The 20,449-nt window shown below is 42.8% G+C and overlaps 1 protein-coding gene across 6 annotated transcripts in view; it reads left to right on the forward strand.

Moving 5' to 3' along the window:
- The window catches only part of LOC143018167 (DNA-binding protein Ets97D-like), a 66,364-nt gene extending 48,280 nt beyond the window's left edge, over positions 1 to 18,084 (forward strand). For 5 of the 6 annotated variants that reach the window (XM_076173332.1, XM_076173330.1, XM_076173331.1 and 2 more), the window contains exons 8-10: positions 522 to 638; positions 13,256 to 13,389; positions 17,405 to 18,084. In XM_076173332.1, coding sequence (XP_076029447.1) covers positions 522 to 638; positions 13,256 to 13,389; positions 17,405 to 17,576 — 423 coding nt within the window. In that variant the 3' untranslated portion in view covers positions 17,577 to 18,084. The remainder of the gene's footprint in view (positions 1 to 521; positions 639 to 13,255; positions 13,390 to 17,404) is intronic. The other variant, XM_076173333.1, reaches the window with a different exon arrangement.
- Positions 18,085 to 20,449: the final 2,365 nt, after the last annotated feature.

The raw sequence follows: 20,449 nt of genomic DNA on the forward strand, positions 1-20,449 counted from the left end.
ATGGTTGTATATGGATGATGTTGTGATTGGATGAGGAGGAATGGGCAGGGGGGGGGGTAGTATGTGTGAGTAAATTTTGACGCAGCCCGAAGGGATTTCTCCCCGTCCTCTCCTTATATGCAAGGGGGGACGGAGAGGGGGGGTCGCCGATTAAATGAAGCGGCCTTGCTGTGGATGTGCTGTGTCTTGCGACACTGCTTCTGACCCAGGGCGGTGGGCAGGGTGCAGGGATGACCCGTCATCCAGGAGGTGCTCAGATGAGAGGGAGGGTGGGAGGGGTGTGGAGTGTATGTAGGGATGAAATGGGTGGGAGTGTTTTTATGCCTTTCCCTTTTTGGCTACCTCCCTTGTAAGGGGGAAAAAGCCTTGGTATATGTATGTATGTATGTATGAATTGGTGTCACACTGGTCTTTTCCTAGTCCTGTGGCACTATCCCATCTTTTGAGGAACTCAAAGTTAGATCATGAATGGTGCCCCCCCCCCTCAAATATATTTACTTTTCACTGGTTTCTCTTTGCAGGGTCAAATTAGTAGCTCTCCTGTTAGCAGCTCAGATCTCACATTAGGTGGGAACAGCAATAGTAATCAGCAAATACAACTGTGGCAATTTCTTCTAGACCTCCTAACAGATCCAAAGGTGAGTCCTTTTTTACTGGGCACATCAAATATTAACCTACCCTCATAGATGAATAAAATCACTTAGTGTTAGAAAATTCAAAGTGCATGAAATTTGATACTATATGAGTTGGTAAAAGATTGATCAAGGTAGTCAAATCAGGATCACTTTGTTTTACCTGATGTGATGTGATGGGTTCTCTGAGTTGTGTGAAATCATATAGCATTGTCAAAATCAGCTTTACAAACCATAGAAACTATTGCATGTAGGAAAGAAGTTATGACATGTACCTTTAATGTGTATACTGTGTTTGGTAGGGATTCATAAAGAAGGCAACACCTAATCTTACATTGTTCAACATTAACACAGTACAAAGAGCAATACAGAATTCCTTGAATGAGTTGTGGGCCAACTCTGAGGCTGTTTCCAGAAAACTTGAGGCTATAAGTTTCCTGGAAAAGAAAACTAGAGCAGCAGGTTGATAGACCCTATTCTTGATTTATCCATAAACATGGAGAAGTTGACTATCTCTTCAGTATGTGTTATTATTAATGATAATGCAATTGAGTTTTTGTAGTTGATGATGACGATGATGATATGGTTTAACATCACACACTCCCCCCAATTGGGAGGGTAGGACAGTGCCCCTCACAGAGGGCTTTGTAGCATGGAATTTAATGAACCATGCCCTTGGTTCAACTTTGCTGGTGGCAGGATTTGAACCACCGGCGAAGTTGTATTATACAGGAAGGGAGCTATGCTTGTAGTGACCTGTTTTTGTATCTCTCAGCATCTAGTTTGTTCTTAAATTCTTGTATGTTTTTTGCACATACTATTTTTTCATCCAATTTGTTCCAGACAACTATCACTCTGTATGGAAAACTATTCTTTTTCAGATCTCTTCTATAACTATCCTTTTTGAGTTTCTTTTTGTGTCCTTTTGTTTTTCTTCTGTCCCACTTTAATCAATCTTCTCTGTCAAGGACATCCATACCTTTCATGATTCTGGAAATGGCCGGTAGATCTCCTCTTTCTCTTCTTTGTTCCAGGGTTGTTAGTTCCAGTTTGGACAATCTTTGTATGTCAATTTTGAAAGTGTTGGTGCCATCTTTGTCATTGCTCTTTGGATTCTTTCTAATTTCTTTATATTCTTTTTTGCACTGGGTGTCCATAGTGTCACAGCATACTCCAATCTTGGTCTTATCAGTGTGACTAATATTTTCCTCACCATATCCTCATCCATGTAGTTAAAGGCCACCTTTATTGTTCTTAGTAGATTGTAGATTTCTCTGACTATTTTTTTTTTACTTCCTTTGTACCAACCTTAAATTGCCCTGATATTCTATTTTTACTTGTTCAAAATTCCATTATACTGCATTTCTTGATGTTGAAGTTCACTTCCCACTTTTGGCTCCATTCCCAGATTTTGTCCAGATCTCTCTGAAGTGATTCACAGTCTTTCTCTGTTCTTATTTTCTTTAGTAGTTTTGCGTCATCTGCAAAGAAGTTCATATAACATTCAACACCTTTATCCATATCATTTATATATATGGCAAACATTATTGGAGCTAGTACAGAACCTTGTGGGACTTCTTTTATCATTTCTTCCCAGGTTGAGTTTTTGTTTCTAGTTACCACTCTCATTTTTTTCCTGTTCAAGAAATCTTCCATCACTTTCATTAACTTTCCATGTACACCTCCTGTTGTTTTGAGTTTTCTTATTAGTTGTTTGTGTGGTACTTTATCAAATGCTTTTTGTAAATCTAGAAAAGCACAATCAGCCCATGGCCCCTTTTGTGTATTATGTCCATTAGGCTTGAATAAAAACAAATCATGTTTGTGGCACAAGATCTTCCTTGTCTAAAGTCAAATTGTTTTGGATTCAGTATCTTATTTACTTCCAGATGTTTAATCCATCTACTTTTGATAACTTTTTCACATATTTTAGCTATTGTGCTTATAAGGGAGACCAGTCTATAGTTTGTTAGGTCTTCCTTATCTCCCCCTTTATATATTGATACGATATTAGCATTTTTTCAATCTTGTGGTACCTTTCCTTTCTTGAGTGAGTAATCTATTATTTTATATATCTTGTCTGCTAGCTCATCTATACATTCTTTTAGTATCCAGTTTGTAATTTCATCCAGACAGTATGATTTTCTGACATCAAGGTTTATTATTTGGTCCCCTATTTCTTTTTGTGTTGCAAGTATTTCTTTCGTTGGGGGATCTTTCTACCTTTTCTTCTTCCCAATTATGTGCATTTTCTATTGTGAATACAGACTTAAAATGTTTGTTCATAACCTCTGCCATTTCTACCTTACCTTATCTCACTGGGGTGCCATATCGACTTGGACGTTGGCCACCATGGAGCTCCATTCCTGTCTGCACATGACTCTTCTTAACCCCTTCACTCTGGGCCAAAATCTCGCGGGCATTAGCTGCCAGATGTGCGATGTTGTGTCATAATACTCGGATTATAAAAATTAAAGTAACCCCTGTATTGCTTGTTCTCTTTCACCCGTGAATTTTGATAACCATAGAAAATATGATGAAGCCAGTTTACAGAGTATGGGGGTCTTGCAGGTACAACTACAATAAATATAATCAAGACGCTGATATGGCAGCCTCGCGTACCCACTTGCTCCTCATGACGCCTACGTAGGCTTCACCATATGGAAGGGGTTAACAAGATGGCATTTGTTATTTCTTCTCCTACAGATGTCCTTAATCCGTCTACATATTTTATGCGCCATTTCTACTTCTTCAATTCCTAAAAAGACTGAAGATGAGGCAGCATCGGGCAGAGATGTGCTTCTTCAGGGAACAGTGAGACGGGGAGACAGTTGGGCAGAGGTTCACCTCTCCAGGGAACAATGAGGCAGCAGTCAGGCAGAGATTCACCTCACCAGGGAAGTGTGAGACCATGGCCGGGCAGAGGTTCACCTCCCCAGAGAACTGTGAGGCGGCGGCTGGGCAGAGGTTTGCCTCCCCAGGGAACAGTGAGGTGGTGGCCGAGCAGAGGTTCGCCTCGGGCAGGGCGGCAGGAGGTCCGGGGTGTGGATGGAAGTGGCACCAACTCCAATGGTGGCAGTAGCACCTGGTGGTGGTAACAGCTCTGGGGGGTTGGCTGGACCGGTAGTAGGCCCAGCGGGTAGGGCAGTCCGGGACAGGTGGCAGCGATGGCAGCCAACTTGAGATCCAGTGGCAGCTACTGCAAGAGGAGGTTGGTCCATCAGCAGTAGTAGCATCTCTGGCAGGTCCAGCAGCAGTAGTCTTAGTGCCAGTGGTGGCTCCAGTAGGCGGTGGGGGTAGGGCCAGCAGCAGGAGGACCTTCTGGTGGCGGCAGCGGTGATGGGTGGCCTCACTGCTAGGGACATCATCCTGGGCTGCTGCAAAGGCTGGACTCTCAGCTAGGGGTGCCATCCTCTGCTGCAATGGAGATGAATGGTATGTTAGATCTCCAACTCCAGGTTCACCATTTGTAGTGTTATGTTACCGACACATTAGTGAAGGTACTCGTGCGTGAGAGAAGGATTAAGAAAATCCAATTCTCTTGGGACTTGTTTATTTGAATTAAAATGCAAGTATAGGCAAACGAGGCCACTGTCTTGAGAGCTTAACCCCTTCCATACGGTGCCGCACACGTAGGCGTCATGGACTTAGATCTCAGTGGCAGCAGCCAATGCCAGCCGTACGACGTGTCGTAATAATACTCGCATCATAAAATATAGTCACCGCTTATATCGATCGTTCTCTCTTCACCCGTGAATTTTCATAACCATAGAAAATGCGATTACAAAAGAATTAGAAAGAATGTCATTATGGAGGGGCGACTACAATAAATATAATCAAGACGCCGATATGGCAGCCTCGCGAATACACTCGCTCCCCATGACGCCTACGTGTGCGGCACCGTATGGAAGGGGTTAACACAAGAAGGGCATATTTCATGCAAGGGTGGTGGGTCAGGGATTGGAGATGGTTAAAGAAAATGGAGAAAAGTGGGAGGTGAGCCAGCTGTTGTTTGCGGACGACACTGCGCTTGTGGCAGGATCGGAGGAGGGATTGAGGAAGTTGGTGACATAGTTTGGGAGAGTGTGTGATAGAGGAAAGCTGAAGATAAATGTGGGTAAAAGTAAGGTGATGAGATGTTCAAGGGGTGAAAGTGGCAGTAGACTGGAAGTGAGCATTAAGGGAGAGCAACTGGAGGAAGTGGATAGTTTTAGATACTTGGGTGCAAATGTGGCAGGAAAAGGTGGAGTGGAGGTGGAGGTAGAATGTAGATTGAGAGAAGCGAGTAAATGCCTTGGTGGATTAAAAAGTGTAATGGGGCAGAAACATGGAACATGAGAGAGGAAGAGAGAAGGAGTTTGAATGTGTTTGAGATGAGGTGTCTGAGAAATATGATAGGGGTTACTAGGCTAGGTAGAGTGAAAAATGAGGAGGTGAGGAGGAGAACAGGGGTGGAAAGGGAGTTGGGAGATAGGGTTGATGAAAGAGTATTAGGATGGTTTGGACACATGGAAAGAATGAGTGAAGAAAGACTAGTAAAAGAGGTATGGAAGGCAGATGTGGAGGGAGTGAACATGAGGGGACGTCCTAGGATGAGGTGGATGGATGGGGTGAAGGGGGCTTTGGGGAAGAGGGGAATGTCTGTTGAGGAAGGACAGGAGAGGACAGAAGACAAGGGTGAATGGAGAAGGGTTGTATATGGATGATGTTGTGATGCATGAGGTGGAAGGGGCGGGGGGATGGGGGGTGAGGTAGTATGTGTGATCAAAATTTGACGCAGCCCGAAGGGATTTCTCCCCGTCTTCTCCCTTTATGCATGGAGGGACGAGAGGGGGGGGAGGGGGTCACCAATTTATTGAAGCGGCCTTGGTGTGGATGTGCTGTGTCTTGCGAAACTGCTTCTGACCATGGCAGTGGACAAGGTGCAGGGATGATCCGTCATCCAGGAGGTGCTAAGATATGAGGGAGGGTGGAGGGGTGTGGAGTGTATTCAGGGATGGAATGGGTGGGAATGATTTTATGCCTTTTCCTTTTTGGCTACCTCCCTTGTAAGGGGAAAGCCTTGGTATATGTATATATGTATGTATTATAACATAAGTACAAACTCTCATACATATTTACATATTGCTATGAGAGACATAAAACTGTTCATCAAGATATGTTTACATAATCACTAGTTTCAATGGGTGCCAATTATTGATACAGGAAATTAATTATGGTACACGTATATCCATAGAAAACTATTTCTTGAAGGTGTGACCTTGCTACAGAATCACCGTTGGGGGTTGTACCTAAGAAATCATATATGATTGAAACCCCGATATCTACTCAAAGGTTTGATAATAATGTATTTTCAGGGTTTATTAAAGAAAGTGGAATACTAGGTAGAGGTTTAGAATTGGAAAGAGAATCCAGGTATAAAAATGTCCTGAGTAATCAGGAGATTGCAGAATTGATAGAGGAACTAATGGATCTGAAAGCTGAATACAGGGCAATGTACAGAGAGGTGAACCAACTAAAAAGAGGTAATGCTGAGACTAACAGGGAACTTAATGATCTAAAAAAGGAATTGAATAAGGTCAGAAGTGAAAATGAAAGAATGAAAAAAAATGAGGCTTTGAAAAAAGAAATGAAATAAAAGTGGTGACCAAGAAAGTTGGAGAAACAGTTAAAGAGACAGATCTCCAAGAAATTAAAAATCAATGGAAAGTGGAACAAGAGAATAAAATAATAATTTTTAAAGAAATAGTACAAGTGGAAGAAAATGCTAAAGAAATGGTACATACGTACATACATATACCAAGGCTTTTTCCCCCTTTCAAGGGAGGTAGCCAAAAAGGAAAAGGCATAAAAAACACTCCCACCCATTTCATCCCTAAATACACTCCACACCCCTCCCACCCTCCCTCTCATCTGACCACCTCCTGGATGATGGGTCATCCCTGCACCTTGCCCACCGCCCTGGGTCAGAAGCAGTGTCGCAAGACACAGCACATCCACAGCAAGGCCGTTTCATTTAATTGGCGACCCCCCCTCTCCGTCCCCCCTTGCCTATAAGGCGAGGACGGGGAGAAATCCCTTCGGGCTGCGTCAAAATTTGCTCACACATACTACCCCCCCCCACCCCCCCGCCCATTCCTCCTCATGCAGTCACAACATCATCCATATACAACCATTCTCCACTCACCTCTGTCTTCCGTCCTCTCCCTTCCTTCCTCAACAGACATTCCCCTCTTCCCCAAAGCCCCCTTCACCCCATCCATCCACCTCATCCTAGGACGTCCCCTCATGTTCACTCCCTCCACATCTGCCTTCCATACCTCTTTTACTAGTCTTTCTTCACTCATTCTTTCCATGTGTCCAAACCATCCTAATATTCTTTCATCAACCCTCTCTCCCAAATCCTTTTTCACCCCTGTTCTCCTCCTCACCTCCTCATTTCTCACTCTATCTAGCCTAGTAACCCCCACCATACTTCTCAGACACCTCATCTCAAACACATTCAAACTCCTTCTCTCTTCTTCTCTTATGTTCCACGTACAAGTGGAAAAAAATGCTAAAGAAATGGTACATACATACATACATATACCAAGGCTTTTTCCCCCTTTCAAGGGAGGTAGCCAAAAAGGGAAAGGCATAAAAACACTCCCACCCATTTCATCCATAAATACACTCCACACCCCTCCCACCCTCCCTCTCATCTGAGCACCTCCTGGATGATGGGTCATCCCTGCACCTTGCCCACCGCCCTGGGTCAGAAGCAGTGTCGCAAGACACAGCACATCCACACCAAGGCCGCTTCATTTAATTGGCGACCCCCCCTCTCCGTCCCCCCTTGCCTATAAGGCGAGGACGGGGAGAAATCCCTTCAGGCTGCGTCAAAATTTGCTCACACATACTATCTCACCCCCCACCCCCCCCCGCCCATTCCTCCTCATGCAATCACAACATCATCCATATACAACCATTCTCCACTCACCTCTGTCTTCCGTCCCCTCCCTTCCTTCCTCAACAGACATTCCCCTCTTCCCCAAAGCCCCCTTCACCCCATCCATCCACCTCATCCTAGGACGTCCCCTCATGTTCACTCCCTCCACATCTGCCTTCCATACCTCTTTTACTAGTCTTTCTTCACTCATTCTTTCCATGTGTCCAAACCATCCTAATATTCTTTCATCAACCCTATCTCCCAGCTCCTTTTTCACCCCTGTTCTCCTCCTCACCTCCTCATTTCTCACGCTATCTAGCCTAGTAACCCCCACCATACTTCTCAGACACCTCATCTCAAACACATTCAAACTCCTTCTCTCTTCTTCTCTTATGTTCCACGTTTCTGCCCCATACAGTACTTGGGTGCAAGTGTAGCAGGAAAAGGTGGAGGTAGAATGTAGATTGAGAGAAGCAAGTAAATGCCTTGGTGGATTAAAGAGTGTAATGAGGAATAGACATTTAGGAATGGATGCAAAGAGGAGACTGTATGAAAGAGTGATTGTGCCAACAGCACTGTATGGGGCAGAAACGTGGAACATAAAGAAATGGTAATTAAGGAAAAAGAGAATTGAGTCAAGAGACAGTGGAGATAAAAAAGTGTATTGTAATGATCTAAAAAAAAAAAGTGGGGTATTGGCTGCATGTTATTGTGGCAGAGTAGCATGCAGTTGATACTTTAGGGTCTATATGGGGTGCCTCGATGGACCAGAGCTACACATCATTTTGTCTGTGATAGAGGAAAACTCTGTTCATAGAGAAATGATGACACTTTTATACTACGACTGTCCCCCCGTTATGCTGTCCCCCAACCCCTTGTTACTGTCCTGTACCACTTCTCTGAATATTCATTTCCTTTTTTTTTTTTTTTGCCTACCCTGTGGTGGGGGGAAGAGAATGCTACCACCAAGTCTTTCCACTTGTCATGAAAGGCGACAAAAAATGGGACAGGGGAGATTTGGAGTCCTACTACATGTAGCCCCAAAGGGGACATTCCTAAAAGAAGTAAAGGCATAAGAGGGTCTGGGAGTTTTCCAACCAGTACCCTAAGGTTTGGGTCTTTTAACCACTTCCATACGGTGACGCCTACGTAGGCGTAATGAGGAGCAAGTGGGTACGCGATGATGCCGACGTCGGTGTCTTGATTATATTTATTGTAGTCGTACCTGCGTGACCCTCATTCTCTCTAAACTGGCTTCATCATATTTTCTATGGTTATCAAAATTCACGGGTGAAAGAGAACGAGCGATTGAGCAGTGACTTTATTTTTTATAATGTGATTATTATGATGCAACATCGCACGTTGGGCAGCTAATGCTGCCAGACGTGCGATGTGCCCCGGAGTGAAGGGGTTGATGTGCATGGATGTGGTACAGATGAGAGTAAAAGGGAAGAGATAGGCAGTATGTTTGCGAGAAGAAATATGAATGTGCTGGCTTTGAGGAAAGGGTGAGTGCGAGTTTGGGAGTGTAGCTGGGAGATACTCAGGAGTGAAGAGAGGACGAGGGAGAGAAGGGGTGGCTATACTAGTAAGTGAATAGATAAGTAAGCGTGTATTGGAGTGGAAGGAGGTTTCATCAAGGTTGATGTAGATGAAGGTGAAGCTGGGAAGGGAGATGTGGGTTTCTGTAAGTGTGAATGGGCCTGGTAATGGGAAGAACGTAGAGGAAAGGGAGGCTTTTTGGGTAGATATAAATGAGTGCATAGAGGGGTTAGGGAGAAATGTCAATGTAGTTATTTTGGGAGACCTTAATGCTAGGGTAGGAAACAAACCAATAGATGGATTGATTGGGAAGTATGGAGTTCCAGGTAAAAATCATAGTGGAGAATTGATGGTGGAGATTTGTCTTGAAAGAGAGTTGATGATAACATATGCAATGTTTAAGAAGAAAGTCAAGCATAAATGCACATGGGAGAGGGTGGTGGATGGAAGGGTGGCAAATAGAGCATTAATGGACTATATAGTAGTGACCAGGAGTATGGTAGGAAGAGTTAAGGATGTACATATCCTAAGGGGAGAGAGTGGGGGAATATCAGATCATTTTCTGGTGGAAGGTAATTGAGAGTGGAGAATAGGTGATGAAAGAGGAAAAGGGCAGAAGGTAGGGAGGTACTTGGAGCGAACTGCTTAAATGAGAAAGAAAAGGAGAATGAGTATAAGAAGCTGAGAGAGGAGTGGGAGGGAGTGAAGGATAGAGTAGAACTAGGAGAGGAGGAGGAATGGGGATGGTTCAAGGAGGGAGTCATAAGGTTTGCAAAGATGGTGTGTGGAACAAGGAGGGTGGGAGGAAATAGAAGGAAGGGTAGTGAGTGGTGGGATGAGGAAGCAAAGAAGGGTGTAGAAGAGAAGGAGCAGGCATTCATAGATTGGCTACAAATTAGGACCAGGGAATCGTGTGAGAGGTACAAAATAAAGAGAATGGAAGTTAAGCATAAGATTAAGGAAGGAAAGAGGAGAGCAGATGTGAGATGGGGTAAGAGTATGACAGAAAATTTTGAAAGTAATAAAAAGATGTTTTGGAAAGAAATTAAAAGAGGAAGAGGAGACAAATCAGGTAGAGAAGAAAGGGAGATGGAGAGATGATAATGGAAGAGAAGGCAGTGAGAGGAAAGTGGGCAGATTATTTTAGGGAGTTGCTTAATGTGAAGGAGGATAGGGAGGGAAAGGTAGTTGCAGTGGGAAGCGCTAAGAAAATGAGAGTGACGAGTGAGGAAAATGGAGGAGAAATAGGGAAAGATGAAGTGAAAGCAGCTGTTAAGATGGTGAGAGCAGGTAAGGCACCTGGGTTGGATGGATGCCATGCAGAATGTCTGAAGAAAGGAGGTACAGTTATGGTGGACTGGCTAGTGAGGTTATTTAATGTTTGTTTAAGAGAGGGTAGAGTGCTGAAGGACTGGAGGAGTGCCTGTATAGTTCCACTTTACAAAGGAAAGGAGGACAAGTGTGAGTGTAGTAGTTTCAGGGCGATCAACTTGTTGAGTGTAGTTGGGAAGGCTTATGGGAGGGTCTTGATTGAGAGGATTAGGAGAGGAACAGAGGGAGTAGTTGGTGAGGAACAGTGTGGGTTTAGGACAGGTAGGGGTTGTGGAGATCAGATCTTTGTGGTAAGATAGATATGTGAGAAAGCTATAGGAAAAGGTAAGGATGTTTTTTTGGTTTTTATGGATCTGGAAAAGGCTTACGACAGGGTAAACAGGAAGGCACTGTGGGAGGTATTGCAGAGATATGGGATAAGAGGAAAGATTTTATGAGCAGTCAAGAGTTTTTATGAGAGTAGTAGACCTTGTGTTAGGATTGGAAATGGAGAGAGTGAATGGTTTGAGATAAAGGTGAGACTTCATCAGGGATGTGTTATGTCACCCAGGCTGTTCAATCTCTACATGGATGGGGTGGAGTGAGAGGTGAATGCAAGGGTAGTGGGTCAGGGGTTGGAGATGGTTAAAGAAAATGGAGAAAAGTGGGAAATAAGCCAGTTGTTGTTTGCTGACAACACTGCGCTTGTAGCAGGATCAGAAGAGGGATTGAGGAAGTTAGTAACAGAGTTTGAGAAGGTGTGTGAAAGAAGGAAGCTAAAGATAAATGTGGGCAAAAGTAAGGTGATGAGATGTACAAGGGGAGAGAGTGACAGCAGCCTGGAAGTGAGCATTAAGGGTGAGAGACTGGAGGAAGTGGATAGTTTTAGATACTTGGGTGTGAATGTGGCAGGAAAGGGAGGAGTGGGGGTGGAGGTAGAATGTAGATTGAGAGAAGTGAGTAAATGCCTTGGTGGATTAAAAAATGTAATGAGAAATAGACATCTGGGAATGGATGCTAAGAGGAGGTTATATGAAGGAGTGATTGTGCCAACAGCATTGTATGGGGAAGAAACATGGAACATAAGAGAGGAAGAGAGGAGTTTGAATGTGTTTGAGATGAAATGTCTGAGAAGTGTGATAGAGGTTATTAGGCTAGATAGAGTGAGAAATGGGGAGGTGAGGAGAACAAGGGTGGAAAGGGAGCTGGGAGATAGGGTTGATGAAAGAGTATTAGGATGGTTTGGACACATGGAAAGAATGAATGAAGAAAGATTAGTAAAAGAAGTGTGGAAGGCAGAGGTGGAAAGAGTGAATATGAGGGGGTGTCCTAGGATGAGATGGATGGATGGGGTGAAAGGGGCATTACAAGAGGAATGTCTGTTGAGGAAGGATGGGAGAAGACAGAATATAAGGGTGAATGGAGAAGGGTTGTGTATGGATGATGCTGTGATGCATGAGGGGGAGTGGGTGGGAGAAGTATGTACGAGAAAAAATTTGAAGCAGCCCAAAGGGATTTCTCCCCATCTTCTCCTTTTCTGCATGAGGGGACAGAGAGGGGGGTCGCCAAATTTATGAAGTGGCCTTGCTGTTGATGTGCTGTATCTTGCGACACTGATTCTGACCCAGGGCAGAGGATAGGATGCATGGATGACCCGTCATCCAGGAGGTGCCAAGATAAGAGGGAGGGAGGAGGGTGGAGAGGAGTGGAATTTGTAGGGAATGGAGTGGGTGGGAGTGGTTTCTATGCAGAAGTACTATCAAAAACAGCTAAGCTGGCAAATGGTGAAAATTACAAAAATGTATGGATAAAAAAAGAAATGAGCGATGAGGAAAAAGACAAAATACACTAAAAATGAAGGAAATAAGAAAAATGAGAGAACAGACTGAAAAGAATGATTTTTTTTAGAATACTAGACCTGAGGCTAAAAGAATGGTATATTAAAAAAAAAAAAGAAGAAACATAATACACAAAAATGGAGGAGAAAGGATTTTTTTTTTTTTTTTTTTTTTTTTTTTTTTTTTTTTTTTTTTTTTTTTTTTTTTTTTTTTTTTTTTTTTTTTTTTTTTTTTTTTTTTTTTTATAACGTATACCAATGCAGATGGCATGATTTCAGGACTGAATAATTAAATGACTATCTGGCAGTAGAGAAACCAGATATAATGGGAATTGTGGAGATGACATTAAAAGGTCCATTACCACGTAATACTGTGGGACAAGGTTTATACAACCATTGGATGAAAAATAGAAAGGAGAAACAGGGTGGAGGAGTCATGTTTTTGACTAAGGCTTGAATGTGACAAAAATAACAGAAACTTAAAAAAGGTAGTTATAGAAGAGATCAGAAAAAGAATAGTTTCCCACACAGAGTGGTAGATATCTGGAACAAATTGGATTCGGCAACAGTGTGTGCAAAAACTATAAAAAAAATTTAAGAACAAACTAGATGCTGAGAGATACAAAGACAAGTCACTATGAGCATAGCTCTCTTCCTGTATAATACAATTAGGTAAATACAAGGAGCTGAGATAGGAGGGAAAGAAATGTATGTTGGATGTGTGGGGAGTGGGTGCATGCCTTAGCTAGCTATCTCCCATGTAAGGGGGAAGAAGCCTTTTGGTTTATGGATAGATGGCTTTTTTTTTTTTTTTTTTTTTTTTTTTTTTTTCTCCTCCTCTTAAGTAGGAAGGAGCAAAAAAGATGTGTGTCCTGGTAGTGAAAGGGATGATATTCCACTCTCATGTCTAGCCTCCTTGCTTTGTGTGTAATAGCTAATCAAATGGAAAATGAATAGGTAAGTAGATAAAGTTGATGCATTACTCCTTTTCATGCTGTTCAACAGGTGTACCCAATCATTTCCTGGTGTGGGAAGGAGGGCGAATTCAAGTTGCACCAGCCTGAGGTGGTTGCACAGCTCTGGGGTCAGAGGAAGTGCAAACCCAACATGAATTATGAGAAATTGTCAAGAGCCTTAAGGTGAGTCTTTTAACCTCTTCCATACGGTGACGCCTACGTAGGCGTCATGAGGAGCAAGTGGGTATACGAGGATGCCGATGTCGGCGTCTTGATTATATTTATTGTAGTCGTACCTGCGTGGCCCCCATACTCTGTAAACTTGCTTCATCATATTTTCTATGGTTATCAAAATTCACGGGTGAAAGAGAACGAGCAATAGAGCAGTGACTTTATTTTTTATAATGCGAGTATTATGACGCAACATCGCACGTCTGGCAGCTAATGCTGCCAGACATGCAATGTGGCCCGTATTGAAGGGGTTAAGTATATCTAATTGCTGACTGAAATTTATATTTGGTAATAATGGAGTTGGTAGGCATGCTTAGTAGTGATTAAAGATGTATTGGAGGATAATGTACTTTACACTCAGGTAATAGGAATTGGAAATTTTAAGTGCATAGTATTTATCATACATATACCAAGGGCTTTTTCCCCCTTACAAGGGAGCTAGCCAAAATCAAAAAGCATAACTCCACTCCCACCCATTTCTTCCCCATCCATTCCAGCCCCATACACCACCCCTCCCTCCCTCTCATCTTGGTTCCTCCTGGATGACAGGAGTGCAGCAATCCAAAGCAGGGCCATTTCATTTAGTTGGCAACCCCCTTCTTCATCCCCCCATGCAGTAACATTGCAGATGGGGAGAAATCCCTTCAAGTTGCATCAAAATATCATTCACACATAACTACTCAACCCTCCCCCCCCCATCCCCCACACACACTATCTTCCATACATCACAGTATCATCCATACACAGCCATTCTCCACTCACCCCTATCTTCTGCCTTCTCCCTTCCTTCCTCAAGAGACATCCCCCTCTTGCTCTACACCATTTTTACCCCATCCATCCATCTTGTCCTCAGTCATCCCTGCCTTCCACACTTCTCTTACTAATCTTTCTTCACTCATTCTTTCCATGTATCTAAACCATCACAATACTCTCTCATAAACCTTTTCCACCCCAGCTCTCCTTCACACCTCATTTCTCATTCTATCCAACCTTGTAACCCCTACCATACTTCTCTGACATTTCATCTCAAACACATTTAAACTCTTCCTCTCTTATGTTCCATGTACTCTGCCCCATACAGTGATGTAGGCACAATCAACCCTTCATACAATCTCCTTTTGGCATCCATTCCCAAATGTCAATTTTTCATTACACTTTTTAATTCCCCAAGGTACTTATGTTGCTTCTCTCACTCTACAATCTACCTCCACCTCCACTCTTTCCTGCCACATGCAGCCCCCAAGTATCTAAAGTTATCCATTTCCTCAAGTCTCTCTTTTAACCTCTTCAATACAAGCCAAATTCCTGTGCTCGGCATCAGGTGTCTAATGTGTATGATGCATTACACTACTCACATTATGAAATATAAAGTCACTGCTGCTGTATTACTCATTCTTTTTTCCTGAGTAATAATACATATATCAATACCAAAGGCTTTTTTCCCCTTACACAGGGGGGTAGCCAAAAAGAAAAAGGTATAGAAATCACTCCCATCCATTTCATTTCCCATATATTCCACTCCCCTCCACCCTCCCTCCTATCTTGGCACCTCCTGGATGACGGGTCATCCCTGCATCCTGTCCACTGCCCTGGGTAAGAAACAGTGCTGCAAGACACAGCACATCCACAGCAGGGCCACTTCATAAATTCAGTGACCCCCCCCTCTCCGTCCCCTCATGCAGGAATGGAGAAGACGGGGAGAAATCCCTTCGGGCTGCGTCAATTATTTTTTTTTTTCTCATACATACTTCTTCACCCCTCATCCCTCACCCACTCCCCCTCATGTATCACAGCCTCATCTATACACAACCTTTCTCCATTCACCCCTATCTTCTGTCCTCTCCCGTCCTTCCTCTACAGACATTCCTCTCTTTTGTAAAGCCCCTTTCACCCCATCCATCCATCTCATCCTAGGACGCCCCCTCATATTCACTCCTTCCACCTCCGCCTTCCACACCTCATTTACTAATCTTTCTTCGTTCATTCTTTCCATGTGTCCAAAACATCCTAATACCCTTTCATCAACCCCATCTCCCAGCTCCCTTTCCACCCCTGTTCTCCTCCACACCTCCTCATTTCTCACTCCATCTAGCCTAGTAACTCCTATTATATTTTCAGACATTTCATCTCAAATACATTCAAACTCCTTTTCTCTTCCTCTCTCATGTTCCATGTTTCTGCCCCGTACATTGCTGTTGGCACAATCACTCCTTCATATAACCTCCTCGTAGCATCCATTCCCAGATGTCTATTTCTCATTACACTTTTTAATCCACCAAGGCATTTACTCACTTCTCTCAATCTACATTCTACCTCCCCCCCTCTCCTCCCTTTCCTGTCACATTCGTACCCAAGTATCTGAAACTATCCACTTCCTCCAGTCTCTCACCCTTAATGCTCACTTCCAGCCTACTGTCACTCTCTCCCCATGTACATCTCATCACCTTACTTTTACCCACATTTATCTTCAGCTTCCTTCTTTCACACACCTTCTCAGACTCTGTCACTAACTTCCTCAATCCCTCCTCTGATCCTGCTACAAGCGCAGTGTCGTCAGCAACCAACAGCTGGCTCACCTCCCATTAGCTGCCCGATGTGCGATGTTGCGTCATAATAATCGCATTATAAAAAATAAAGTCAGTGCTCAATCGTTCGTTCTCTTTCACCCGTGTATTTTGATAACCATAGAAAATATGATGAAGCCAGTTTAGAGAGAATGAAAGTTACGTAGGTACGACTACAATAAATATAATCAAGATGGTGACGTCGGCATCATCGCATACCCACTTACTCCTCATGCCGCCTACGTAGGCACCGTATGGAAGTGGTTAACAGCTTTCCTCCTATCCCATATATCTGCAGTACCTCCCACAGTGCCTTCCTGTCTACCCTGTCGTAAGCCTTTTCCAGATCCATAAAAAAAAAAAAAAATCCTTACCTTTTCCTATAGCTTTCTCACATATCTGTCTTACCACAAAAATCTGATCTACACATCCCCTACCGGTCCTAAAACCACACTGTACCTTACCAATTACTCTGTTCCTCTCCTAATCCTCTCAATCAAGACCCTCCCATAAGCCTTCCCAACTACACTCAACAAGCTGATCCCTCTGAAACTACTACACTCACAATTGTCCCCCTTTCCTTTGTAAAGCGGAACTATACAGGCACTCTGCCCTCTCTTAAACAAACATTAAATAACCTCACCAGCCAGTCCACCATAACTGTACCTCCTTTCTTCAGACATTCTGCATGGCATCCATTCAACCCAGGTACCTTACCTGCTCTCATCATCTTAACCTCTTCACTCCGGGGCACATCACACGTCTGGCAGCATTAGCTGCCCGACGTGTGATGTTGCGTCATAATAATCGCATTATAAAAAATAAAGTCAGTGCTCAATCACTCGTTCTCTTTCACCCGTGTATTTTGATAACTATAGAAAATTGATGAAGCCAGTTTAGAGAGAATCGAAACCCACTTGCTCCTCATGCTGCCTACATAGGCGTCACTGTATGGAAGTGGTTAACAGCTGCTTTCACTTCATCCTTCCCTATTTCTCCTCCATTTTCCTCACTCATCACTCTCATTTTCTTAGCGCTTCCCACTGCAACTACCTTTCCCTGTGATCAAACCAGTTCATGAAATTCAAGGGTCACTCATTTATGGCTACAATACAAATATAATCAAGAAGCTGACTCTGGCATCCTCATATGCCAACTCACGCCCGTGATGCCTATGCATGCATCATCATTTTGAAAAGGTTAAAGATGTATTGTACATTACTCAGGTAATAGGAATTGGAAATACATATATCTAGAGCAGTAATTACTTTTGTAAGGTAACACACCATTGAATCTAGAAAATGTGAAATATATATGTGATTTTTTTTTTTTTTTTTTTTTTTCTGTGTCAGTTTGATAAGTTATTTTATTTATTTTTTAACTGGATCTCCTCTTTATTGTAGGTACTACTATGATGGTGACATGCTGGCTAAAGTGGCAGGTAAACGTTTTGTGTATAAGTTTGTGTTGGACCTGAAAAGTGTGGTAGGATACAGTGCAGAAGAAATGCACCGACAAGTGGAGGAGTGTGCCCAACGGGAAGGCTTACATCCACACAAATTTTCACCAGAATGAAGGAGGAGGAATGCATCCTGTAGCTATAAAATGAACCAAGCCATAAAATGAACCCTGAAATATCTAGCAGGGAAAAGCAAGCTAAATTGTGTAACCAATTGCAGTTGAGTGTGATCATGAGAAATGAGGTGATCTCCATATTATACTTGTGTCATGATACCTCTTGTCATCCTTTTCAGTGGATTCAACAGCACTATAATTTTTGCATTGTTTAATAGAGAATGTTGCCGGTTACCTGAATGTCACAGATCATTGGCAAGAGAGACCAGGGACAGTAGAGTGATTGATTGTTATTTATGTTGAAAGTGTTTTTGAGAGATTTGTAGCAGTTGAAAACAACCAATTTAAAATTTTGAAGAAAACATTTATATTCATTGCTTATGGGATGAAGTATAGGATCACTATTTTCATATAATTGAACTGTGTCTATGTTCCATACATTAGATATTTATTTTGTATATGTAATGTTATATGCAGTGTAGAATTTATTAAAGTTCCTATTTTTCTATTTAGAGCTTTTTTATAATTCCATTTGAGTGCTCTTTGACTAATAATATATATCAACAACTTCAATAATACAAAAGAAATTCACAGAAAGGGACCAGTAATGGATACCTGTTTGTGGTGGTCCTGCAAGACTGACTGCAAAGCTGCCCATTTTCAAAACCTGTCAACCCCCTCACCTCCATAAAGTAATTGCAACTCTGAGGGGTTGGCACTCAATCTCCAGACTGGGCCCAAGGTCTCTATCAAATTCAATTGTATTTCTTACATTTTATCACATATGGAGAGCCGACAACTGGCACCTGCTTTCAGCCAGTCACATAGAAAGAGACCCACATCACTACAACACTGACAACAATCCAAAGTTTCTTCCCAAAGATATCTTTGGTGGGGGGGGAAGGGTCTGGAGATTGTTACCAACTTTTGTGGGGCTGTGGATTTACCGTCAGTGAAACTCAACAACAATTGTCATTCTCTCTGGAACAGGTTATTTTTGATTGACACTTTGTGCCCAGCATGACCTATACATTCAGATTTTTGTATGATTGATGTACATACATATACATACATTCATATACCAAAGGCTTTTTTCCCCCTTATAAGGGAGGTAGCCAAAAAACAAAGGCATAAAAACCACTCCCACCCATTCCATCCCTATCACATTCCACTCCCCTCCCTCTTATTTTGGCACCTCCTGAATGATGGGTCATCCCTGCATCTTGTCCACTGCCCTGGGTCAGAAGCAGTGTCACAAGACACAGCACATCCACAGCAAGGCCGCTTCATTAAATCGGTGAACCCCCCCCCCCCTCTCCATCCCCTCATGCAGAAAAGGAGATGGGGAAAAATTCCTTTGGGCTACGTCAAATTTTTCTCACATGTACTCCCTCACCCCCCATCCCCCACCCATTCCACCTCATGCATCACATCATCATCCATATACAACCATTCTCCATTCACTCCTGTCTGTCCTTTCCCGTCCTTCCTCAACAGACATTCCTCTCTTTCCCAAAGCCCCTTTTACCCCATTCATCCATCTCATCCTAGGTTGTCCCCTCATGTTCACTCCTTCCACATCTGCCTTCCATACCTCTTTTGCTAGTCTTTCTTCACTCATTCTTTCCATGTGTCCAAACCATCCCAATACTCTTTCATCCACTCCTAACTCCCTTTCCACCCCCGTTCTCCTCCTCATTTCTCACTCTATCCAGCCTAGTAACCCCCATCATACTTCTCAGACACCTCATCTCAAACATTCAAACTCCTCTCTTCCTCTCTTATGTTCCATGTTTCTGCCCCATACAGTGCTGTTGGCACAATCACTCCTTCATACAATCTCCTCTTAGCATCCATTCCCAGATGTCTATTTTTCATTACACTTTTTAATCCACCAAAACATTTACTCGCTTCTCAATCTACATTCTACCTCCACCACCACTCCTCCCTTTCCTGCCACATTCGCACCCAAGTATCTAAAAATATCCACTTCCTCCAGTCTCTCTCCCTTAATACTCACTTCCAGTCTGCTGCCACTTTACTGACAGTATTCTATATAATTCCACCATCTACATCTTATCAAATTTGGCAAAAAACAGTTTTGTCTTCATTTCATTGCGTCGTCTGCTATTCGAAACATTCCGCCCGTGCGCTTCGGGAAAGGTTCGGGGAATTCCGCGTTCGTGACGTCACAGTTGCCAAACAAACAATATTGTTATTCTGAATATCTAGACTTCGGAAAAGTGGTATGCGAGGCGCAATTAAAAGTGAATTTTCTGAATAAATTCTTCTGTAATAGGTAAAAACTTTATTTGTATGCTTTTAAAAAGTACTTTTTCGATGATTTTTAGTGAATGGTATATCTGTTGATATCTGACCTAATACAGGGACAAAATGGTAAAAAGAGTAGAAGAATTTTACCAAGAGCTTTACTCGTTGAAGACCGTAGTTGAGTCAGTAAATTCATCTGTAGATGTTAGTAGTGTACCAGAGATTACAAAGAAGTAGAATTTGCTCTAAAAACTATGAAACAAGGAAATGCACCTGGGGAAGATGGTATATTGATAGATCTGTTGAAAGACACAGGTAAATTAGTTCATATTAAATTGGCTCAGTTGTACACCCGGTGCTTATGTTAAGAAAGCATTCCTGATGTGTGGTGCAATGTTATAGTGATTTTGCTTCATAAAAACGGAGACCAGAAGGACCTTAGTAACTAGACCGATTAGCTTGCTATCAAATGTATATAAAGTATTCTCTGAGATCCTTACAAATAGACTAAGTCAAGTTTTAAATGGAAACCAACCGAGAGAACAGGCAGGCTTTAGGAGCAGATATTTGACTCTAGACCATTTGCAGGCAATAAACCAACT

This window comes from Oratosquilla oratoria, chromosome 34 (assembly GCF_046742065.1).
Source record: "Oratosquilla oratoria isolate Oo_2021 chromosome 34, ASM4674206v1, whole genome shotgun sequence".
Classification (NCBI taxonomy): Eukaryota; Metazoa; Arthropoda; class Malacostraca; order Stomatopoda; family Squillidae; genus Oratosquilla; species Oratosquilla oratoria.